Source organism: Sebastes umbrosus, chromosome 5 (assembly GCF_015220745.1).
Source record: "Sebastes umbrosus isolate fSebUmb1 chromosome 5, fSebUmb1.pri, whole genome shotgun sequence".
In the NCBI taxonomy this organism is placed as follows: Eukaryota; Metazoa; Chordata; class Actinopteri; order Perciformes; family Sebastidae; genus Sebastes; species Sebastes umbrosus.
Window position 1 is genome coordinate 28,193,167 of NC_051273.1, and position 26,080 is coordinate 28,219,246.

The 26,080-nt window shown below is 38.7% G+C and overlaps 1 protein-coding gene across 3 annotated transcripts; it reads right to left on the bottom strand.

Annotated features, from left to right (window-relative positions):
- Window positions 1–26,080, bottom strand: rhpn1 (rhophilin, Rho GTPase binding protein 1). 3 transcript variants are annotated; one of them, XM_037771006.1, is made up of 16 exons: window positions 25,864–26,080; window positions 25,597–25,690; window positions 20,844–20,959; window positions 13,774–13,902; window positions 11,606–11,681; window positions 10,974–11,051; window positions 10,632–10,756; window positions 7,865–8,031; window positions 7,167–7,354; window positions 6,934–7,090; window positions 6,699–6,827; window positions 5,684–5,878; window positions 5,524–5,600; window positions 5,286–5,432; window positions 4,097–4,249; window positions 1–2,988 (listed from the first exon to the last, which is right to left on the bottom strand). In XM_037771006.1, the coding sequence occupies exons 1-16, from the start codon at window positions 25,881–25,883 to the stop codon at window positions 2,776–2,778; spliced, it is 2,064 nt and encodes a 687-aa protein (XP_037626934.1). In that variant the 5' UTR covers window positions 25,884–26,080; the 3' UTR covers window positions 1–2,775. The 3 variants fall into 3 exon arrangements, with proteins under 3 accessions (XP_037626934.1, XP_037626935.1, XP_037626936.1); XM_037771007.1 differs by having other exon boundaries at window positions 2,776–2,985; XM_037771008.1 differs by lacking the exons at window positions 1–2,988; window positions 4,097–4,249 and adding an exon at window positions 4,611–5,016.

Below are 26,080 nucleotides of genomic sequence, written 5' to 3' on the forward strand. Positions count from 1 at the left end.
TAGTTCATTATTCACTTTTATTGTATTTATACTTGAAAAAATACTGTGCAAATCCCCAAATGCAGTCATTAAGGGATGGTCAGATATTTAGTCAAAAACACAAACGGAAGGAAAAAAAATTATTCCTCTTCACAAACATTTACTCACTCACACACATACACAGTACAGAAAGCTGAACAGGAAAGATTGTACCAGTTTTTCTTCGGCAAACAAGAAGGTTACCTTCAACAAAATCAAACATAATACATTTGTTTCCTTGAAATCAGAAATTAATTTCATGAATATGAGAACACATAAGATCCAACTGTTTTGCAATCTTGGCTTGAATTGTCAACACTGTTTTTTGTAATGGGTAAGCTTTTTTTTTTATGATGAATACAATAAAACAAAACTATATTGTGATCATGTGAAAACAAAACATGAGAAATCATTGTTTGTCCCCTCTGGCTTTCTGTACTCATCACTATGGACCACCATGGCACAAACATTGTACAGAAAAAGTAAAAACACACAGGCCATGGCAAAAAAAAAGAAATCAGCATTATTGTTTAGCTGGACCAAACAGTATTGTGCTACAACTCTCACATTTCTAGTTATCTCAAAATCTTACAAACAGTTCAAGCAATGTTAATTAAAAGAAACATTATTTTTTTCTACTAACATCCTCCTCTATTGTTCCTAATATTGGCTGACTGTAACAAACTGTACAGTGACTGGACCGTTCTCAGAAACTATTAAGGACACAATAGATATAAGACGATACAAAACTCCTCTGAAAAATACAACGCAGTATCACATTTCATTTCAAAATTTTCACACACAACCTCTCTATGTGCGTGTTTCATGTTCATTATTGAAACATCAAGTCAGAACTACATTATTAACAGATGTGTCCTTTTTAATATTCACAGTGCATTAAAAATACCAAAACTATAAAACATACTGTAGGAGCAAATCCTCTGAAGTGCTTTTACTCATCTAAAAATGACAAAACTAAACAACAAACATTTCTCCATCATACTTATAGTAGAAGTACAATGTAAAGTATGAGTGGATGAACTGAAATCTGAAGCACTTCAGTGGTTAAACAGGTGACTGTTAAGAGTATTCTGTAACCTCAGAGACCACTTAAGGATAATATAAGACACAAGAAATACTTTTAATTCTGCTTTGCCCTCTCAATTCTTTTTATATCCATTACATTAATGTTACTATACATGTTTTGTTTAAAGTTAAGTAAAAGAGCTTTCAGTCATTTTTCCCACTAAGATTTTGCCAGCTGCGCCACGTAGCATTACATTAGCCCATGTGATAAAATGTATGCTTTTCTAAAGCATCAACCTAGGAAAAAGGAAAATGTCGCTGGTGTGTGGTCATACAAAGAATAGATGCAAACAGGCGTGTACGTGTCATATTTTTGATAAACCCAATTCCAGATCAGAGTTATCTCCGAAAACATCAGATTAAGATTGCTAGTTTGAATCTGGGTTAGAACAAAAGCAGAAAAAATTGTGTTTTCCAATCAGATGTCAACATTCACGAGCTGGTAGCATCTTTAAGACTTAAAGGCTAGAGTTGTGTCTCAATTCGTATACTTCCGTTTGTACACTTCCATGTAGTACACTGTGTACACTATGTACTAACTTGTATAGTGCATGAATTTCGACATGGTAGTGTTGTCTCAAATTGCACACGGCTGTTGTGCACTCACTGGAAGCTCGGTAGACCAGCTGGTGATCAACAGACATCACGCCGTATCGCCAATAATTCAATTCAGGCAGATAAATTAACCCAGTAATGGCTTCTATCCCACTACAGTATAGTTGGTACTAAAAACACACATATATTTGTTTTAGTTTGGTGTTCGCCGTGTCAATCGCTTCCTCACTGGCCATTTACACAAGTTTGAAATAGGTTGGTGGTCCTTCCCCTTCCACTACGTAGCAAAGATGCCAACTGCTGAGGGTGAGAAGTGTCCAGCGTTCCACACTCAATGTTTTGACCATTTTGAGTACAACATCTGGGTACTTAGAGTGCACTGCATTTTGCCATCAGTGTGAACGCACTTCTGTAATCAAAATAGCAAGTGGAAGTATAGAAGTATGCAAATTGAGACAAAATGAATGTACTTATTCACTAGTTACTAGTTGTTTGGATGTTAGTCTCAGTTGTTTGCTGAAAAAAGTTCAATAATATTCAAAAATGGCTTCCTGCCGCCCACAGAAGTCCAACCGGTGATAGATGTGCATCAAAAATCACATGTGCGTCACACATTTTGTCAGTCAACAGCATGGCAGCACTGTCTCTAAATGATTTAATAGCATCCTGCATCTAAAATGTTTCCTTCTGTGTCAATGTTCAACTCCAAGGCAGTACAGCATCCTCCTCAGAGGCAGGATTGTTCAACTCTTAAAAAATGATCATGGCAGCAATAGTAAGCTCTTCACTCTTGCAAAGTGAAAATTAGTAAAAAGCTACATTTTACTGAAGTTTAGTAAGTTAGAAGGTGTTCTACCTGGTATGTGTGCGTCCACATATTTGATTAGCCAACAAAGTTGCCAGATACATTGGACTGTGCTGTAGTAAAAAAAAAAAGAAGCCAGCAACAGTTTTACTGGACAAACCGTGTGCTTTTTTGTCAGAGCTCTCTTTGCAGCAGCAGCATCCCCTGCTGGTGTTGCCTGGTGCAGCACTACTGTCAGTCTGAATGCGGTCCTGATCGTACCTTGTGCTCCACTGCTGTGATTCCCTGAGTGGTTCCTCTGCAATCATGTCTCAGTACATGGACTCAGTGTCTCGGATGCTTCCAAACGACAAACTGAAAGTGCTTCCTAGTCTCTTAGTGACCCCGCCTCCTTCCCTCTTCTTCTTCCTGTTCCAGTTCAACAAGGAGGCGGAGCTCTGGCCCTTAGCTCCACCCAGCATACGCTGCCGAGTGTTTTCCTTATCGCTGCCGAGGGACAGCATGATGGCCCTCCTCTCCACCTGCTGACACACACAGGTAATGTCTCCTAATGTGAACAAGGGCTGTCAAAGTTAACGAGATAATAACACATTAACGCAAATTTGTTTTAACACCACTAATTTCTTTAATGCATTAACGCAACTTGTGATCTTTAGGTTGTAGCGGGCTCAGTTTTAAAGCTAGAGTGAAGATACTGGTATCATATGAAACTAGAAAACCTAAGGATTAAACCTAATCTATTGGTACCAATGATGTCATACTAGCTTGTCGTGAATGAGGCTAAAGAACTCTAAATTTTTTTTTTTTGCCAGTTTACAAGCTGGTTTTACGTTAAAACTGTCATGGCCATTTTCAACAGGATCCCTTGACCTCTGACCTCCAGATATGTGAATGTAAATGGGTTCTATGGGTACCCACGATTCTCCCATTTACAGACATGCCCACTTTAAGATAATCACATGCAGTTTGGGGCAAGTCATAGTCAAGTCAGCACACTGACACACTGACAGCTGTTGTTGCCTGTTGGGCTGCAGTTTGCCATGTTATGATTTGAGCATATTTCTTATGCTAAATGCAGTACCTGTGAGGGTTTCTGGACTATATTTGTCATTGTTTTTTGTTGTTCATTGATTTCCAATAATAAATATTTGGACTGTCAATCAATTAAAATATTTAATTGTGATTAATTGCATGATTGTCCACGATTAATTGCGATTAATCACAAATTAATCGCACATTTTTTATCTGTTCAAAATGTACCTTAAAGGGAGATTTGTCAAGTATTTAAAATTCTTATCAACATGGGAGTGGACAAATATGCTGCTTTATGCAAATATGTATATATTTATTTGAAATCAATTAACACAAAACAATGACAAATATTGTCCAGAAACCTAAAGTCCTAATAAATATACACATACATTTGCATGAAGAAAGCATATTTGCCCACTCATGTTAAGTGCATTAAATACTTGACAAATCTTCCTTTAAGGTAATTTTTGAACAGATAAAATATGTGCGATTAATTTGTTATTAATCGCGATCGATTAAATATTTGTATCGATTGACAGCCCTAGTATGAACGCATTCATTGAAACAGCAGCCACTGACATCCCAAACACACGTACTTACCTGTGTATCATGTGAGTGTAATGTGACCACACTGAGCTCCACTCCTCTGTCGCTAGAGCTCTTTAGCATGTGGACCACCTCGCCATGTTTGGCCCATTTACAGTCCTCTCCGTCCACTGCTACTATGTAGTCTCCTTCCCTTAGTCCGGCCTCCTGTGTGACACACAAACATTAGGAAAAGAGTGAAAATCCACAGTGAGGTGTTTTGTGCATTTTCTACAGGGTGGAGAAATGAGCATTACACTTTCAACTGCAAATTATGCAGTTTGTCAACATCTTATCTTGAGGTCAGAGGTCAAGGGACCCCTTTGAAAATGGCCATGCCAGTTTTTCCTCGCCAAAATGTAGGGTAACTTTGGAGCGTTATTTAGCCTCGTTCGCAACAAGCTAGTATGACATGGTTGGTACCAATGGATTCCTTTGATTTTCTAGTTTCATATGATACCTGTATCTTCACACATTAAGACTGAGCCTGCTACAACCTCTGACAGATAGAGTAGCGGCCGAGTCCGCCGTCAAATTATTAAGAGGTTAATAGTTTATACAATAAAAGATCGATACTTGTCATCCGTGTGTCAATACAATATTGCCTCGCGATATTATGCTGTATCAATTTTCTTCCCCCAGCCCAATTAAAAACCTTGCATTGGTGTCTATATAAATTTGATTATGCCCTCTAGTGGTCAGAAATGAATGACTGTATCTTCAATACACACTAATGACTGAAATTGTTGTGATGCTGGTTATAAGTTAGATTATGAGGCTCATTGTTTCCAGATTTTACAGAAAAAAAAACAATATTAAAAAAGATGCCCAGGAGCAGATTTAATTTAATTCAGTTTAAACAGATTTTCAGATGGATTTACTGTCTGCACGAACCAAAGATTATTGGGTTTCCTGCTGGCACAAGACACCGTTCACTGAAGGTTACAGAAAACACAGTATAGCTCAGATTTTTTTCCAGTAATAGAAAGAGAAGAAAATGTGCTGCAAATTATGGATTAATACCTCAAATAAAGAAGTTGGTTGAAAGACAGCTTAGATTAAAAAAATCCTTAAAAATCTGATGTATGTACAGTAGTTGTGAATGAGAATCTTACTTTTGTAACTGCTCCTCATAGTTTTACAGGATGTGGAAGACATGAGCAGTTCTGCTGATGCACATATAGGTCAGTGGAGTTTGTCTTACCGCTGCACAGCCTCCAGGCACCACTCCAGCCACCAGGACGGGGGAGTCTCCTCTGAGCGTGAGACCCAGTCCACCTTCTCTCCTCAGCAGGCAGATCACGCGTACCGGACCCCAGCGAGCCCGCGCACAAAACACTGACAGAGGCCCCTGCAGCACAGGGAAGAGTCATCTTCAACTCAGGTACCAGTAGCTGCTGCTATCTGAATATCAGACTGTTCCTGTAATGAATATGTCTTACCAGTCTTTGGAAGATATCAGTAACTTGGACTTTAGCAAAGTTGGTTGGAGTGATGTCTGGTTTCTGATGGGTTTGAGCTGTCAACAGAACAAACCACAATCACTTACTGTTATTAAATCATACAATCATATTATTGATATGACTTGAAACAGATACTTACACTGTATCTCTGGAGCCTCTGCGGTTTCATCAAAGTCGTCCTCTCTGTCCAGCTCAGAGTACTTGTCCAAAGAGCGTTTGTGTGTGAGAGACAACACGTCCTGCAGGATGTCCATCTTCCTCAGGATCTTACACAGACTGTGGACACGCATGGCCTCCTCGTGTCTGATTACTGCACGCCGCAGGTGAGCTTTACCTGCACACATGTAAGAGGGAAAATGTGTGAATTCTACTTTTATCTAGATCAGTCCGAAACTCTCTCTCTATCGCTCGCTCTCTCTCTCTCTCTCTCGCTGGCTCTATTGCTCGCTCTAACTCGCTCGCTCTCTCTATCGCTATCGCTCTCTCTCTATCTATCACTATTGCTCGCTCTCCCTACGCGCACTTTCTATCGCATGCAAATGCTCTCTCGCTCTATTTCTCTCTATTGCTCGCTCTCTTCTCTCTCGCCCTCTATCGCTCTATATTGCTCTCTATCTATTGCTCGCTCTCTCTCTCTCTGTATCACTCTCTCTCTCACTCTCTTTCTCTATCGCTAGCTCTCCTCACGCGCTCTCTCTATCGCTGGCTCTCTCTCTCTCTTTATCGCTCTCTCTCTCTCTCTCTCAATATTGCTCGCTCTCTTTCTCTATCGCTGGCTCTCTCTCTCTCTTTATCGCTCTCTCTCTCTCTCTCTCAATATTGCTCACTCTCTTTCTCTATCGCTGGCTCTCTCTCTCTCTTTATCGCTCTCTCTCTCTCTTTATATTGCTCGCTCTCTTTCTCTATCGCTTGCTCTCTCTATCTCGCTCTATATCACTCGCTCTCTCTCTATCGCAGGCTATCACTCTATTGCTCTCTCTCTCTCTCTATTGCTCTCCTTACGCGCACTTTCTATCACACGCAATCGCTCTCTCTATTTCTCTCTATTGCTCTCTGTCGCTCTCTGTCACTGTCTCTCTCTCTCTGTGCATATAAACATTGACTTGACACTGCTGTATATGTGGACTACATATAAGCATATTCCATTAACTCACCAAGTTTTCTTCTTTTTTCAGGGTCTTGTAAAACGTGGCTGAGTTGTGGCCCTGCAGGAACGCTTACATAGAATTGGAGGAAAGCCTTCTCTGCTTCATCACCCTCCTCCTCCTCCTCCTCAGCAGACACTACAGAACAAGAGGTTTCATTGAATGCGTCTGCAGAGTTTACAATAGTGTGAACACCCACTAAAAATAATAAATTAAATATTCTGCATGCTTTGGACTAACTTACACGTGTGATCGCAGAGTGCAACAGCAGCGTAGTAGTGTGAGAGGGCGCGGAAGTGTTCACATTTGACCTGAACCATGGACGCCCAAGAAAACGGCACGTAGTCCTTCATCAGAGGCTGCGTCATGGTCTGCTGCACTAACAAGTAGACGTCTGACACCTACAGCACACACGAGCACGTACAGGGTGAGAATCACGGGACATCAACAGTAACAACATGAGACCTGTTAACTCACCCTCGCAGCCTCTTGTGCCAGGCGGAGCTGGGAAGTGAAGTGTGTGTCCTGAGTGGTGAGTGTGACGCGCTCAAACACACACTCCTGCACCTGGGCGACCATCAGACGTACCAGCATGCAGAGCGACGGACCACTCATGTCCAGACTGGGAGCGTTGGAGAAATTCTCTTTAAGGTAATTAAATGCACCTAAAAAGAATACAACAATCGTTATGAACACACACATATATGCAAAATAGAAATATTTTGTGAATTAATTAATCAATCAATTACTCAATTTACAGTCATTTATCAAGCAAAAATACCAAATATTTGCTGGTCTCAGCTTCTGATATTTGAGGATTTGCTGCTTTTCTGTGCTATATCTTTAGAAATTGAATATCTAAAGGTTTTTTTTAAAGTTTTAGGACAAAACAAGCTGTCACCATGGGCTCTTAAAATAGCCACTTCTCTTTTTTTCACAATGAATAGAATATACAATCTATTAATTGAAGAAGATTATGTATAGATTAAAGGTTTAGAAAAACAATTAGTTCCTGCCCTAGCTAAATAAACAAATATATATTTTCGCAGATAAGGTGGACAGACTCCGCTGTTTTTGTGAAAAAACAATGCTTCTTTTATGTTCTGACATCCTAACTGTAGAGTCCCACATAAGGGAATAAGGCTTTTGGAAATGTTAAGTAAGTATTTCATTACCTGCAGCTCTCTGAAAGGCATCTATAGCTCGGTCTATGCCAGCTGTTGCAGATCGATCCTGTCGGGCTCCGATCTGTGTGTACAGGGCACCGATGTTGAACAACACACTTCCTTTTTCAAAAGCCAACGTACGCTGACATGACGGGACGCCTGTCAGGGAGTCGTACCTAGAGACACAGAAGGAAGAATGAATTTACTTAATGCATTTCGTTTGTGTGACATAGGAAGACTATACTATGACTTATTTTGGTCATATTACTATGACTTATTTCATGACATAAGTCATTGTTGTTGACATTTCTTATGGCATACCACGACGTTTTTTGGACATACTATACTGTGACTTTTTTTGAAGTACCATACAATGACTTTTTTTATAAGATGCTACACTATGACTTTTTATTCTTTTTACGACATACTATACTATGACTTTATGACTTTGACACCCTATATAACTTATTTTTTAGATATACTATAACTTTTTCTATACACTATACTATGACTTTTTTTCAACATACTATAGAATTACTTTTGACAGCCTATATAACTTATTTTTTAGATATACTATAACTTTTTCTACATACTATACTATGATCTTTTTTTCGACACACAATACTATGACTTTTATACAAACTATACTATGACTTTTTTTTATTTTTTGACATACTATACTATGACTTTTTTTTTGACAAACTATACTGTAACGTTTTATTTTTTCAGCAAACTATACCGTAACTTCTTTTTATTTTTCGACATACTGTACTATGACTTATTTTTTTTCGAAATACTATACTATGACTTATTTTCGACAAAAACTATACTATGACTTTTATTTTTTCGACAAACTATATCGTGCCTTTTTTATTTTCCCGACATACTATAATGTGACTTTTTTTTCGACATACTATTCTATGACTTTTGTGTTATACTATACTATTAACAATGTATAATACACTGACTTTTATTCTTGTATTGTCTTATTCTTTTCTATTCTCTTGGCTCTTTAATGAATTGTATTTAAATGTTGTTTTATAATGTGTTTCTTTTGTACTTTGTACTAATGCTTTTGATGTTTTTTTATGTAAAGTGCTTTGAATTGCCTTGTTGCTGAATGCTATATAAATGAACTTGGTTAGTCTTACTTCGCCTTTTTTATGACTTTGTTTTACTTTTTGATGACATTTTATACTATTCACGGTATCTTTTATTCTTGTATTTTAAACCCGTTTCTATTCTAGCTGACTGTTTTTAATCATTTTTAAATTTCCTTTCATAATGTGTTTCTTTTGCACTTCATCTTGAAGCTGCGGATGTTTTATGGAAGTGCTTTGAACTGCCTAGATGATGAAATGTGCTATATAAATAAACTTGCCTTGTCTTACCTCACCTTTTTTTAATGACAAGTTTATGGCATACTATACTATTGACTTTTACATTACATTTTTCGAAAATACTATACTGTGACTTTTTTAAAACTTTAACATACATTATTTTGTAATTTTTTTCAACACACTTTACTACGACCTTTTTTCTACATACTATGACTTTTTTTTTTTTTTTTTTTTTTTACATACTATACTATGACTTTTACTTTTTTCGACAAAATATACCTTGACTTTTTTATTTTTTCGACATACTATGACTTTTTTTTCTTCTACATACTATACTAAACTTTTTTTTCTACATACTATACTATGACTTTTTTTTTTTACATACTATATCATGACATTTCTTTCGACAAACAATACTATGACCTTTTATGACCTTTTTCGACATAATATACAATTACTTTTTTGGCTGGACCCCAAACCGCCAGACCTACAAATGCAAGTCTGTCACTGAGTGAGTGAGTGATGAAGTTACAATGACTTTTTAATTACATACAATAAAGACATTTTGATGACATACTATAACTTTTTATGATTTTTTACACACACTATACAATGACCTTTTTATGGCATACTATACTATGGCTTTTTATGGCAAACGATACTATGAACTTTTATGACATAGTATGCTATGGCTTTTGTATGACATTTTTATGGTAAACTATACTATGACTTTTTATGACATAGTATACCATGCACAGTGCATGCTACACTGACTTTTAGTTTTGTTTTGTCTATCTCATTCTATTCTAGTTTGTTTTAATTTCTTTTATCTTTAATGACTAATTTAAATTGTTTTTATAATGTTTTTCTTTTGCACTTTGTCTTGATGATTTTTATGTTTTATGTAAAGCGCTTTGAATTGCTTTGTTGCTGAAATGTGCTATACAAATAAACTTGCCTTTCTTTAATTTTTGGATTAAATTTTAATCTCATACTATACTACGGCTTTTTATGACATATTATACCATGACCTTTTCATGATATTTTTTATGGCATATTATAGTATGACTTTTTCTGACAGACTATAGTACGACATTTTTAATGGCATATTATATTATGATTTTTTATGGCATACTATGACATTTTTTGTGACATACTATAGTATATTTTTATGGCATACTATACTATGACTTTTTATGACATTTTTTATGTCATACTATTCTATGACAAATCACAGCGCTGGTTGTATATGTAATGATGTCCAGCTCAAAAAACTCACGTTCTGTCACACTTCTTCACATAATACAGCTGAGCAACTAAGTAATTAACCTGAGGAATAAACATCCACTTGTCATCCTCTCTCTGCACAACCAGGCTTTGAGACTTGCAATTCAATAACCTCCAGGCTTTTACATTAAAAAGTGATTATGTCCTACCAGTGGAAGTGCACGCCCAGGTTCCTGTGTAGGGGGAAGAAGCGCTGGTCCAGGTAGTACAGCTGGTTGTAATACTCCATCAGTAGCTCCAGACCGGCCTGGTTACGACTGGGTGTACGCATGGCCTGCCCCAAACAACAACACACATAAACAAACATCTAATGTCATCGGCACATAGCTTCAAGTAGACCTCAAATTCCCGACATGTACATTTCAGACCTTTCAAGATATTTTAAAGTAAATCTTTAATTTAGTTCATTTCCTCCTTAATGACAAACAGATTTAAAACTAAACAAAATCAAGGTTTGTCTTGTATGAAGTTGTATGTGTGCATTTATCAACCTGTCTGAGCTCCATAAGCTCCTTGATCTCCTTGTTGTAGAGAGAGCTGTCCTCACCATAATGCTCACAGATGAAGTCCTATGAGGGGAGACAGATGGTGACATAATGACAAATCAGTTTCACAGCTGAGGTATTCTCTAATATTTAAACAAAATGCAGAGGACATGACTGAGTTTTTGGTGCCCATCAGTAGCCTTTCAACAAATATATAAGACAAACAAAATATCAAATTTGACAAAAGGTTTCACCAGAAATCATTGGCAGTGTCTTTATTGTAGTTTTCACATTAGTTGAAAGAAACTTATGCATGTTTGTAAGTCGGAATATCAAGATTTGGCACATATTTGATTATGTTTATAGGCCAAGTTTGTGTTGAAATGTAACTTCTTCTTGATTTTTCAAGTAAATCATTTTTTGGATGTGGGGTTAATCCGGTATTTGTCACAATAAATAAAGCAGGCCACTGGATGTAAGTTGTTTTCAGTTTAAAACTAGTGTCAAAGCTGAAACACTGCTTGTAAAATAAGGATAATGTTCCTCCTCTACCTTGTTATAGTATTTTAAATAATACATTAACTGTTTCACTCAAATGTTTTTCTCTCAAAGAAAAAGATATGAGATGTCATCTTCACCTGGATAGAAACTGTGAAGTCCACCTCTTTGGTTTCTTTAAGTCCGAGTGGTATCATGGGAACGTTGATAGCCTCACTGTGAAAAAAAATGTTTTTACAGAATGTGTGTGTAATCTTTCATGGGTTACATACTATGTAAACACCAACATTACACATAGTGCAGGTTATAGCCATGGTCAAGTCAGCACTGCCATCTGCTACTCTTCAAACCCAGCAGGCTCACTGCTCAGTACTTCATCCTGCTAATAAGCAAAGCTAAAGCCAAGTATTAACCCTTACGGCCATGACACCCCCTCCCACCCTCACACACACAGTCTCCCTCCCATTCACAATGAACTGAAACATGCACACACGCCACAGGGCCATTAATGACACTCTAATCAGGGGTTTATCCTTCCCGTGACCCTGGGCTGCAGAGGGAAAAATCTCCTGGCTGTGAAGGACTGCACACACACACACACACACACACACACACACACACACACACACACACACACACACACACACACACACACACACACACACACACACACACACACACACACACACACACACACACACACACACACACACACACACACACACACACACACACACACACACACACACACACACACACACACACACACACACACACACACACACACACACACACACACACACACACACACACACACACACACACACACACACACACACACACACACACACACACACACACACACACACACACACACACACACACACACATATATATATTTGTACTTCTATACTTGTGAGGACCCTCACTGACATAATTCCCTAGCCTCCTACCATAACCTTGCCTGAACCTAATTCTAACCTAAACTAAATCTTAACTGCCCTTTGAAGAATTGAGAATCAGAAAAAAATATCCTCACTTTACAAAAATGTCCTTACTCTTAAGGCCTACAACATAAATATGTCCCCACAATGATAGAAGTACACGTAGAGCAGATACACACAGGGCACAGTGTGAATACAAAAATGTAATTGATGCTTGTTTTCACCAATTATAATTCTCATTAGACTAATGAGAGTGACCTGGAATTCATGGGACAAATAAATGGGCCATGATTTTGTGCGTGTGTGTGTGTGTGTGTGTGTGTGTGTGTGTGTGTGCAGCGTTTCCCATTAATTACCTAGACTGTGGCAGCCCGCCATAGTCTATTTTATCCTGCCACAGTTTCATAATGAACCGAAATTTTTTTTTCATTGTCAACGGGTGGGCTGGCTTGCCCTCGCCGGACGCATTTCCTCTGCACAATGCGCTCTAGTTTGGCTCGGAAAGGCCCAGGATGAAAGTGGCTAGTTACCCTAACCCTTACAGCACCCCTCGCCGCGTCCTGGGGCCGTGCTTGCTTTGCTCTCTCCCTGCGGGGAGGGACGGGGCCCCCTGTTCCTGGCGCAACTTTCAACCGGGGTGGACTGTCCTCAGAGCTTCAGGAGTCTGCAGCGTTGTCGGCAACGGGCCCTATCTCATTTACCGTAGGTGTGACTTTTTTTGCTGTGTCATCACCATTCATATCTATACTACAACCAATGTGTTTATGAATAAATTGCTTACTAAAATAAAGTGGTGGGTGAAGTACTCAGATCTTTTACTTACGTAAAAGTAAAACAGTGTAAAAATACTATTACAAGTAAAAGTCCTGCATTCAAAATGTTACTTAAGTAAAAGTACAAAAGCATTCGCATCAAAATATACTTAAAGTACCAAAAAGAAAAAGTACTCATTATGCAGAATGGCCTATTTCTTAATAATAGGTCTATAGAGTATATTGTTGGATTATAATTATTGATGCATTCATGTTTTCATCACTTTAATGTTGCAGCTGGTAAAGGTGGACCTAATTTTAACTACATTATATACTTAATAATTATATGCTGCTTAATAATACATCATAGTTTAGTAGCTAGTAATTAATAGTGTCAAATAAATGTAGTGAATTAAAAATACATGATTTCCCTCTGAGATGTAATGGAGCAGAAGTATAAAGTTACATAAAATGGAAATATTCAAGTAGAGTACAAATACCTCAAAATTGTACTTAAGTACAGTACTTGAGTAGCCTACATTATTATTACACAACATTATTTACAAGAGCACAAGTTCTCATAGATCTAGTGTGTGTGTCAGAGCTGTCTACCTGTCTGTCTGGTAGACCTCCATGTTGCTGTTGAGCTCCTCCAGCTCCTCTTTGAGCAGCTGCAGGTTGGAGTTGACAAAGCTGAGCTCCAGAGCCACCGTCTCCTTCACCTTGTTGTTGGTTGTTGCCCTGCAGAAATTAACACAGACATCAGATCTCATCTGTCATTAACACCAACATATAACAGATTATAACAGACTTGCATCTCCAATGTGAGAAAAGGAGAGACATTTAGCAACATGCCAACAACTTCAAAAGGGCAAATCTGAGTCCTTGAGCAGGAGAAGGTTCAGTCACCAACATCACAGACACTCCCATCTCCCATACAATCTATAATTAAAGAAAATCCTTAAATTAGGCCAGACATGTATCTTAACTGAGCTCTTTGCAGAACCTGAAGTTTTTTTCTTTCTTCTCCATCATTAGAAATTGAATATGTTTGAGTTTTGGACTGTTGGTCAGACAAAACAAAAGATTTGAATATGTCAACTTCTGCTCTGGAAACTTGTGATATAGGCATTTTTGACTATTTTTGGACATTTTATAGATTAATTAATTGAAAAAGATATTTCACAGATCAATGGATAGTAAAATAATCAGTAGTTGGAGCCCTAAAGCTTAACAAAATGTATATGAATTTTCTAGAACTGATTGATTATTTTAGTAACTGACATATAAATTATACATTTCATTGTTTGGATGATTTATTAAGCATACTGTACCTGAATATAGAAAATTGCATATTTTTGCAAAAACTGTACCGCTCTTTCATTAAAATTTTTTTTTTTTATATATTATGAAAAATATGTATAATTTTACCCTTTTGTTCCTAATATTTTTTCATATTATATTGTGAATTCTCTATTTATGTTTTTTGATTTTTGCATTACTTGCTTTATTTTTTATTTATTTTTTCATTTTCTCTTAATATGTTTATTGTTATTTACAAAACACTAAGGAACATTTATTGTATGTAAAAACCTACTTGGAAATAAAACCGATACTGATTCTGATATTTATCTCCCTCATTCTTCATCAGCTTGACTCCTGTTGCTCATGGTATGGATCCCTGTCATTTGAGAATGAAAAACACTGAGAACTGAATTCAACATTTCTATAGGGTTTGTGCCTTAACTTACCCATGCAAGGAAAACAAATGGGCACAGGGCTAAATAACAAATGACCAAATGTAAGGGGACGTTGTGTTACTGTTTGTCCTTGGCTGCTTTATCACACAGTTTAGTATCACAAATAACACAATCCACCTTGAAAAACTGACTAGCAGATGTAAATCTGCATGATGGACGTAAACATGACACCGTTTACACAATGAGCAGTGGAGATTTCATTGACAAAGAGCTTGTCTTTAATTTATGCAACTATCTCATCTCTCCACTCTCTCCTCCATCACTCTCTGTTCATTCACTTCAAGACTTTCCACTCCTCCTCCAATCACAGGGGGAGGGTCTTATTGCTGAGTAAAGCCAGCTCATACTGCTGGGGGGGGTCAACAACACACAATGTTCCTGGAAGTCTGAGGCATCACTGGGTTGCCGTGGTAACTGATGATATACCAATGCCAAGGAAATCCCCCTAATTATGCAATCATTAAATGTCACTGGTTTAATGATATGACGAGACAAGACTTGCAGCACTGAATTCACAAGATAACTGATATTTTGCACATGAATGCATCATTCTGGCACACTTTCAATAAATCTACATTTTCAAGATGGGAAGAAATAATGAATACAGATAAAGACACATACACCTAGGTTTTTGGTTGGACAGCTTAAATAAAATCTGCGTATTGGAAACACTGACAGTTTTCCTCATTTCATTCTGTCAGTCTTATCTTGTAAAAAGAAAGATGTGCAGGTCTCTGTGCTGAATGAGTCATTAGATGCATCATCAGGTGGATGATTTAGGGTGGAAAGCTACAAACTGTCTGGGTAAATTATGATAAATTCAAAGAATTGGCAAAGTGTGGTTATGTTTTGGGTCATAGATAAATAATACACTTTAAGGGATGGTTTGGGTGTTTTGAAGTACGTACACTTAAACAGATATACATTTTTTAGGTGAGCCTTTCTTTTAAATTTCTTTTCTGCAGTCCCCGTCCACAGCACTGTGTTGCTTTGCTCTGGTGTCGGTACTCTGTCTGCTTATCCAAACTGGGGGCGTGCTGACCGTCATCTACTGTAGGTAATACACTGACTAATGGAAAAAGTACCTCAGACAACCCCACTTCTAAACACCCAAACTATCCCTTTAAGAGATGACGATGAATATGTACACTTATCCACCACCTTGATCACAAAGTCTTTGCTTTTCACTAAACCTGTCTGGCTTCTGGTCAATTATATTCTATATTATATTTTTTTCTCTCAATTTTTTAGCACATATTTGCATCATAAGACCTCATATTCCCTCAAAAGTCACTAGTGTCTCATCTGACATGAAGGTGAGTAGACAACATATAATCTGTGGATAAACTATTCCTTTAAATTAGCGTCATCACTCCACTGATGGCAGGACTCTATTCTCCGTAATTAAAATTGATCACTTTTTGATAGTAAATATAAACCTGTTATTTTTCATCTATCCAGCGTATACTATATAAATGATGTTAAATCACCGACTTCTGTTAAATCTAAGGGAATGTTACTTCCCTCCTTGCCACAGCTTATTCTTCAAGTGTTTTTTCTATTTGTCAGCTTGTTTACTTATGCTGATCAACATCATCATAGATGCTCACATCAATTTACAAAAAACTGGCAGCCAAAGCAAGACCTTCCCGAAAACAACAAAATGGAAGGGTGGTGCATTTTTGGACACGACTGGTTTCTAGTAGGAAAAGTCTTGAACTCTGAATCAGGTCCTTCTAAAACTTAAGGTAGTGCTGCTAGTGCTGCTCAATTACATTTTTTGTGATATTAGTAGAAATTCTTATTACATCCCAACAGCAATCGATTGTCAACTTGGCGACTTTCTCGCTTAATTTAGGGACTTTTGGAGCTAGTGCTGCTAGCTACTTTCATTGGGAAAGAGATGGTAACACTGGGCTTGGTTTTTTGGTTAGATAATATTTAAAATGTTGTCTTGCTAGTTTCTCAGCATTACTGACCATACCTTTAACCAAAACATGTGTTAACATTAACAAATTAAATCAAATTTAATTTGCATTGACTAAAAAAAGGCTACATATGTATGTACAGTAAATATAACTAGACATGATAAATTGTACAAATCTCATAGCACCTTGAGATATCAGCCTCTTATGATCCTTGTCGTTAACCTAGTCTATATTTTGCATATCTATTTATTGATAGTGCACCTTTATTGATATTTTATATTTGTACTCTTTATATATTTGCACTCTTTCCTACTTTGTAGTGCAACTGCTGTACAACAAGTTCCCTCAGGAAGTTCTCTTATCTTAAGGGGCAGATGTTCCAAAAACAATGTTTCCGATTTTTTGGGATAACATTTTGCTATTGTTTGCTTTCTTCATGACAACCTGGTGGATATACTGAAAGTTTGGATTCTTTAACACATGATCAAACTTGGCACAAACACACAGATAACACTGACCTTTGAACTCCTGTAAATAATGTTAATCTGTCCAGTTGGACCACTTTATCCTCACCTCTCTCTACATCTGCCACTCCCTCCCTCAGTTACACACACACACACACACACACACACACTCGCAAATCTATATCTAGGATGAAGCCCAAGGCAATCTGATTAGTCAGCTTTAAATGGGCTGCCAAATATCCCCTTCACACACACCCACTTGCACGCACAACATACTGCAGCTTCTAAGGGGAAAAATAACTCTTACTCTGAGTTTAAAACATGAAGTATCAGAGAAGCTGAAAACAAGTTTGTTCAGTATGTAACTTAGGATATTTTTGTAATAACTGACGTGAAGACCAGGACTTAACTAGTTGCTGTCCCTCGGAAAAACACACCCTGCCGTCTGCATCAGCCAATCGCAAGACCTGATGAGTTCCAACCCCTCTTTCATCTGTAATTAGCACCCCCCCCCTCTCAATCACCTCCCACCCACCAGCTCTCATACCACCAACCAGTTCCACAACAGTTTCAGAGTGAGTGAAGTGAAAGCGAGACGTTATGTGTGTGTCAACTATTCCAGTTGACCGGAAAGGGGGAGGACAGGAAAAAAAAAGGTCTGACAGTGCCAGACAAATAAGTGGGGGATGAGCTTGCCGGGGATCCGTTGGGAATCTCTGCATGAGCACAGGACAGGAGGCGGACACAAAGCCGGCTGATTACAGGCCGGCAGGCTGTGTGGGGGGGTCCTCTTTGTCTCTGTGACCCGTCGTCCCAATAGAAAGGGCAGGAGCGCTTGTTTTAGTTCCCCTAAACTGAGTCATCACCTTTTAGGATAACAGCCTAAATCCAGTCAAAAATGGAGTTGGGAAGAAAGATCCAAAAGAACGAGAAATCGCTACCCTTTACAGAATTACTCCAATCTGCCTATTAGTGCTGAAAATGAGTGCTGAAAATGAATTACCTAACTTTGATAATTGATTTATTACTTATCAAACTAATTTATTTATCAAATAAAAAATGCCAAACATTCACCAGTTTCAGCTTTTTAAGTGTGAGGATTTACTGTTTTTCCTCTGTTTTATATACAGTAGGGCTGTAACTAATGATTATTTTCATTCGATTATATTCTCGATTAATTACTTGGTCTGTAAAATGTCATAAATTGGTAAAAAAAAAAAAATGCCCAACACAGTTTTTATCTCACCAACTGTCCAAAACCCAAATATATTCAGTTCACAATCAAATAAGACAAAGAAAAGCAGTAAATCTTGACATTTAAACAGCTAGAACAAGGTAATGTATGGGTTTTTTGCTTGAAAAAGGAAGTTGTCAATTAATTTGCTGTTGATTGACTAATCAATCAATCGATTAATCGTTTCAGCTTCAATTTTATATATTTGTTAACTGAATATCTTTTGAACCATTAGTCAGGCAAAACAACCGATTTGAAGACGTCATGTTGAAATCTGAGGCCTGTACTACGAAGCGAGTTCGACACACCCAGGGTATCTTCTCATTATCTGACTTAACTAACCCTAACAAACGCGATCACGCTAAGCGGTCCTACGACGGTGGTTATCAACTTGGTAAATCAACCCATGGTGTCTCAATCTGGCTATGAGCGCGTTCACATAAAAGGGGCGGTGTTTGCAGCATCTGACCAATCACAAACATGGACAAGTCTACTGTCAGCAGAGCGTCACATTTTACAAACGAAGAGCAAACTATAATATTAGACAAATACCAAGAAGTTAAACACAAAATCAGACTAAAAGTAACACAGCTGAAGCTGCGAAATGCAGGAAGGAAACGGTGTTGTTTTTAGCCTGGATTATGACTGTAAACCTTTGTATTTGCGTAGTATTATCATACAATCTGCGCATCATGCTTTGATTGGTCAGCAGGCAGTTTTTATATAGGAGTTGATCTCTTATTGGGAACATAACCTGCTCCGGAGCACGTTAGCTGTTCAGCATAAGTTACCATGGTGATCTACCCTAGTAAGAAGTGAACCACCATCGTAGGACGGAAAACCCAGAGTTAAACCTGAAGTTACCTCGCTAACCCCAAATCCTGCTTCGTAGTACAGGCCTCTGGAAAAGTATGAGGGGTATTTTTCACTTTTCCTGTAAATTTATAGGAAAAAATATAGAGACTTAACAGTAATGAAAATAATTTAAAATAGTAGCCCTGCCATCCATCATCAACCTATCCCTAAAAAATATATGTGTGAAACTTAATTAGTTAGTCCTGGGATAATAATGAGAGGTGCCCCTGACTGTCATTTAATTAAAGACACTGTTGTTTTCTGTGTTGATCTTATTAGATTCCGACACGGCCCCACTAAGGAGGAAGAAAGTGGCTCCTTGCTTTAATTAAGTGGCTCCTCCTCCTCCTCCTCCTCCTCCTCCTCCTCCTCCTCCTCCTCCTCCTCCTCCTCCTCCTCCTACTCCCAAGTTGAATCTTTATGAGTAAAGGGGAGACTTTTGCACAGTGGACTATTCATGCTGTAAATGTTCGCCAAACTACCACAACAAAAGTGTAGACCAAATGTGTGCACATATATTAAATATTTACTTTCAGCCTCTGTAGTAATCTGTAATGCAGAGCCTGAGAAATAGTCGGAGGGAGAAAGCAAAGGCACCGAGACATGGACCGAAGCTTGAGGGGATAAAGATGACGCTAATGTTCTCAGAGAGAATACTTTGATGTGCTGCCACCGTTTCTTTTTTCATTTCCCTCATTTCTTCACCAATAAATCTCTTGTTTGCTGTGTGAATGACACAAAGCACAATTCAGTTGGGTGATAAGCCTCATTGGTGTTCATGCTGAAAAGTATGCAGTGTACAATTATCTTACAAAGAAATATTAGTAGGAAAAAAGGAAGAGGAGACACAAACACACACAACATGGTAAGAGAAGACACAAGCAGACAGACGCAGTGAACACAAACAGAGCCATAAAACTGGGTGGTGCTGGTGTGTGTGTGTGTTTTTCAGGGGAGTGATCTCTGACCTTTTCCCATCACAGGACGCCACCACAAAAGTGACAGAGGCAACAAGCTAACAAAGAGCCACCAACACAGAGGAGGCCAGAATAGCATTTATCATCACATCTTAGAGAGAAAAGGCTGATGTAGGAGAAAGCTTGCCCTTTCAAATAAAGATAAATGCTATGAACAACGTGTCCAGCTGACTACATTAGGTACTTTGAAACAACTGATAAAGCAGGCAAACACTTCAAAAAACAATGTTTTACTCTTGTATTGTGTCTTGAAATCCATTTTCATTAACAGGTAAACAAATACCAGCACCATTGTAAATTTTCACTTATTTCAAACAGAATTTCACTTATTTTAATGAATCAGGGGACATTGTCTTGACACTGGCACAGTGATGCAGTTATGCATTTTATTTTCAAAATGTTCAATGCAAAAAAAGTCTAGTATAGAAAGAAAAAAAAACATCTGACCCATCCCAGCACCTCACCTGAACAGGTTCTCTGCTCCTGCTCTCATGCGCATCTCCTTGTTGATCTGCTGGTTGATGCGAGCTCGCCGGTGCTGCAGTTTACTGCGCTGAGTCTGGGCGAAAGGATCACATCCCTGCAGAGAAAATAAAGAAATAGAGCAGTCAAAAGAAGTGATGAACTGATGAATTACAGCAGCAAATCTAACTATTTTAAGCACAGAGGAAGTGAAGTCTGTTGCCACATCATATTATTATTATCATACTATTTTGCCCAAAGACGAGCCTTCCTGGTAGATTTCACATGGGCTTAACACTTACTTTAACTATCAGTAAACTATAGCATTTTATTTTTAAAGCGTATATGGTGAGGGTACAGGACAACCTAGACAGATAGCTGACTGAGGGCGCTTTCACAAAGCATAGTCTGTTTGGCTAGTCCGAATCAGAGTGAAATTTAAGGGAAGGTCGCCATGTTGTTTCCTGTTTGAAACGGCAAGCTTAAAACCAGGGACAAATCAGGTGGATTTAACATTATAGACATGACCACTGACTATTTATATAACAATTTAGCCACAAATTCACATACGTTCTAGCCATATACTCTGTTTTGACCAAGTCTTGTTTCACTATGACTTGGCATTGGTCTACAGTGACAGGAATCCCTTCTCCTCCACTTTATCTCTAATTACTTTAAAAATGTCACTATTTTTTTGGTCTTTATTTAGCATATTCTGTGTTCTCTTCGGCCCACACGTCAAGCTTCATCGGACTTCTGTAGAAGTCTAGGTCAGTCCTCTCCCACTCATGTTAACCCGTCCTTTACCCGTGTCCAACTCAACAAATGCCCACACAGGCAGCCTGCATTTTGGTTCACTTGGAAACAGTCCAAGATTACCTCTCGCAAGCGGTCTCAGACCGGTTGTTTTGGTCCGCACCAGAGTATGATTATTACTGCTTCACAACTGCCCAAATGAACCGCTGAACCGCATCAGAGTTCGATTAAATTGGACTAAATGTTGGCTTGTGAAAGTGCCCTGAGAGGCTTATTTCAGTGCAAAACTCCATGTTGGAAGCACAGCGTGCCAGAGATGAGGGGTGTGTCAAAGGGCGTGTCAGAGATGACGGAGCTCAGGAGGGGAGAGCCTTGTGGATGCTAAAAATGGTAATAACCCGGCATGGTACAGCAGGAGCAGAACCTTCTCCGCAGAAGGATAATATGTTTAATAGAAAAAGGATCTGGTGATATGTCAGAGCTGTGTATCGGTCTGAAGATTTAAAAGGCCTCTTAAATCTCGTTTCACTAGGCATTTTGCCAACAACACCAGAACAGCTGATTGTTAAAGGTCTGCTCACTAAAATAGCAATCTATCATACAATGCACCACCGTTTCACACTTAAAAGGTAAACAGATGTACAGTAATATGACATATGGAGCAGCTGTACTGTAAACACACTGAATACTCCCTTTCCTTATCCGTGTGCCTCCTTCCATCGCTTTCTCGCAGCCAACTTCTACAATATGTGAACGTTTCTCACTTTCTCACACTCTTTCCACTTTTATCTTTCTCGTTCCCTCTCACCCAGTTAAGGTGTTTGTTTAGCATGCGCACACGTCAAGTAATCCTCAGAGTGCCTGTGTGGATTAGGATTCTGGCCGAGCTCCCACCTCTGCTCAACCATCAGGAGGGCAGCAGGGCAGGAGGATGGAGGCTGCTCGGCATTCAGTGCAGATAAAGCCTAAAAGCCTGTGTCGAAAACCTTCGATGTCCCGGTGACTTTCTCTCTCAAATGTTGTTTTTCAGCAACACAGATGCAAACTGTAAACTTTAAGTTGCTGCTCCAATCACAGTCTTCTACCCTCTCAAGCAGCAGAAAGTGAAGAGCCTTGCTTAACGGCACCATATCTGTAATCAATCATTTGCTCCATCAACGTTTTCCCCATTCAAACCAAGGATTCAATATACTGTGGGAATATACCATTCATATTGCCTGAGATCCTGCATATCTAAACTACACTTGATATGATATCAGTGTTAGTACAAATGCAGGTACAAAACAGGTTTCACTTTTCAAACACACCCACAGTATCTTAAGATAATAAAAAGGGTCAGCTCCCATAAATAACCAAATAAATTTTTTCTCCCTTACTCCTAGTGGTATTTAACCAGAGATAGTTTAAGTTTTATCTGCTTAAAGTGGCAATAGGCAGAATGTTTTTGGCATCATTGGGCAAAAATTCTATACTAACCTTTCAGCATATTGTAATTCAAGTGTTCTGAGAGATAACTAGACTTCTGCACCTCCTCATGGCTCTGTTTTCAGGCTTTAAAAAATCTTTGGCCAATCACAGGTCATTTCAGAGAGAGCGTTCCTATTGGCTGTTCATTCAACGGATACAGCTATCACTTGCGAACTCTGATCAAACGGTCAAACTAAGCAGCGCTGGTCAAATATGAATCAATATTCTGTTCCTGTAATGCCTATTTCTCGCATAAAATGTTTTCAGAAATATCTTTTAGTGTGCCGTTCCGCTGTAAAATGAGAAAGTTTGCTCCGGCTGGTGGGCGGTGCTTGCTATTTCCTCAACTGATCTCAACATGGCTGCTGGGTCACAAACATTCTCATTTTACAGCTAGAAGATATTTCTGAAAACATTTGAGGTGAGAAATAGGCATCACAGTAACAGAATATTGGTTCGTATTTGATCAGTGCTGCCTAGTTTGACTGTTTGATCGGAGTTTGCGAGTAATTGACAGCTGCTCAGAGACCGCAGACTCCAGCTCGGCTCTGATTAGTTGTTTTCTTCCGGTCTGTGAAATACTGCAGATGCCATTAGAAGCAACGGAGGACACAGAGGCACATGATTTTTTTCAGATTACATGCCTAATGCACTACTGTCAGGATATAGTGACCGTTTTATAAAAATACCTTTTTTTAAAATCATATTTGCTCCAATTATACCAACTGCTGCTTTAAGTTTTGAGATGTCCTCCTCTGCAGTTTCTGCCGCAATCTTAATACAAAGGAGGTGCTTGAAATTATATTGCTGGTGCTCAAATCATTGTAGAACCACATTCAAAATTTCAACTGTGTCTTTCCAAAAACAATTTCTCTTTTAACTCATACAATCTACAGACTTACCTGACAACATTTTTCATTGGAACTATTTTCTTCTGATCAAATAGTCCCTATATGAAAAAAGTTACCAGTTAAGTTTGTGGATTACCCAGAGGAAGCAGCCAGAAATTGTTCTTGAAAGACACTTTGCTGTTGTGTTTTGCAAATGTTCCTTTTCATTTATTTGAAACTCCACAATCAAAATTGTATTAAACTCAACTGTATTGAGATGCTGGCAGAGGTTTCAGATGTTGGTATCTCAAAACTCAGGCAAATACAGCTCATAACACCAGCATAACGAGACATCATTAGAGATAAGTGATAGATCAGCTAGACTGATCACGGGTACGAGGAGATTTGAGCACATCACTCCGATTTTAGCTGCACTTCACTGGTTGCCTGTCAAATTTAGAATTTATTTTAAAGCTCTGCATGGTTTGGCACCAGGCTACATCACTGAGCTCCTTACACCCTATGTGCCACCACGTAACCTGAGGTCCTCTGACTTGGCTCTACTGGTTGTACCCAGGTCTAGGCTGGTGACTAAGGATGACAGGGCCTTTGCCATCAATGCCCCTAGACTGTGGAAAAGCCTACCTCAGGACCTCAGGTTAGCCAGCTCTACTACTAATTTCAAATCTCTTTTAAAAAAAACATTTTTATAAAAAGGCTTTTTTATAAAATACATTTTTATAAAAAGGCTTTTTTAACTCCGTAAGGCAACAGCTTGGTGCACCTTTTCCCCACACCTTATATTGTCCTCTTTTGGCTTATGTGTAGTAACTTATTGTTTTGATAACCACTAGTTACAGGTTTTAGTTTTCTCATTATTTGGTCTTTATGTTTTGCTCTTTTATTGTTGATTTTATTTTGTCTGTATTTCATTGTATCTGTGCAAGCACTTTGAAACTATGTTCAGAAAGGTGCTATACAAATAAAGATTATTATTATTATTATTATTATTATTATTATAAGTGAGAAAAAATGTTTTTTTAAATAATATGGGTAAAGTGGTTTTTAAGAGTTGTTTTATTACCCATGATGGTGGATCTCCAGACCCCTATCAGAGCCTTTCCTCGTGTTTACCACATACCCCAAATGTGTGTGTAAATGTATTATGTGTCTGAGAGAGTGTGTGTGTGTGTGTGTCCATGTGTCTGAGAGTGTGTGTGTGTGTGTGTGTGTGTGTGTGTGTGTCCATGTGTCTGAGAGAGAGTGTGTGTGTGTGTGTGTGTGTGTGTGTGTCCATGTGTCTGAGAGAGTGTGTGTGTGTGTGTGTGTGTGTGTGTCCATGTGTCTGAGAGAGTGTGTGTGTGTGTGTGTCCATGTGTCTGAGAGTGTGTGTGTGTGTGTGTGTGTGTGTGTGTGTGTGTCCATGTGTCTGAGAGAGTGTGTGTGTGTGTGTGTGTCCATGTGTCTGAGAGAGTGTGTGTGTGTGTGTGTGTGTGTGTGTGTGTGTGTGTGTCCATGTGTCTGAGAGAGTGTGTGTGTGTGTGTGTGTGTGTGTCCATGTGTCTGAGAGTGTGTGTGTGTGTGTGTGTGTGTGTGTCCATGTGTCTGAGAGTGTGTGTGTGTGTGTGTGTGTGTGTGTCCATGTGTCTGAGAGAGAGTGTGTGTGTGTGTGTGTGTGTGTGTGTGTGTCCATGTGTCTCACCTTTCTGATGCTCCCACTGAGGCTGCCCTCTGTGGGTAACGTTAGTGGCATCTCGTCCTCCGAGGTACCGTCTGACAGGGACATCTCACACTCTCTGTGGACAGTAATGTCAATGTTATTTCACTCAGAAGTGCCACTATTTGGTCATACTTGCCATACGTCACCCTGCATGTTAAACACAACTCTCAGACATGTAAGTTGAGTGAATAAGCAGAACAAACATGTTGAACATTAGTGAGCTACCGAGTCAAACGGTTTACCACTTGCCTTGTCGCAGGTTCCTCCATCGTGAGGCAACGACAAAAGCGGCCAAAAAGTCCCTACATTTCTTCCAACTTTGTATAGTTCCCAAGTAAACACAAAGCTCCAGTGGTCGGAAGACAGTAGAGTAGAATAAACAACTTTTTTACTCCTCAAAACAGCCCAGTTTCAACTCATTACATTAAACTAGCACCTCCTCCTCCGCTCGCCTTTTCTTTCTGAT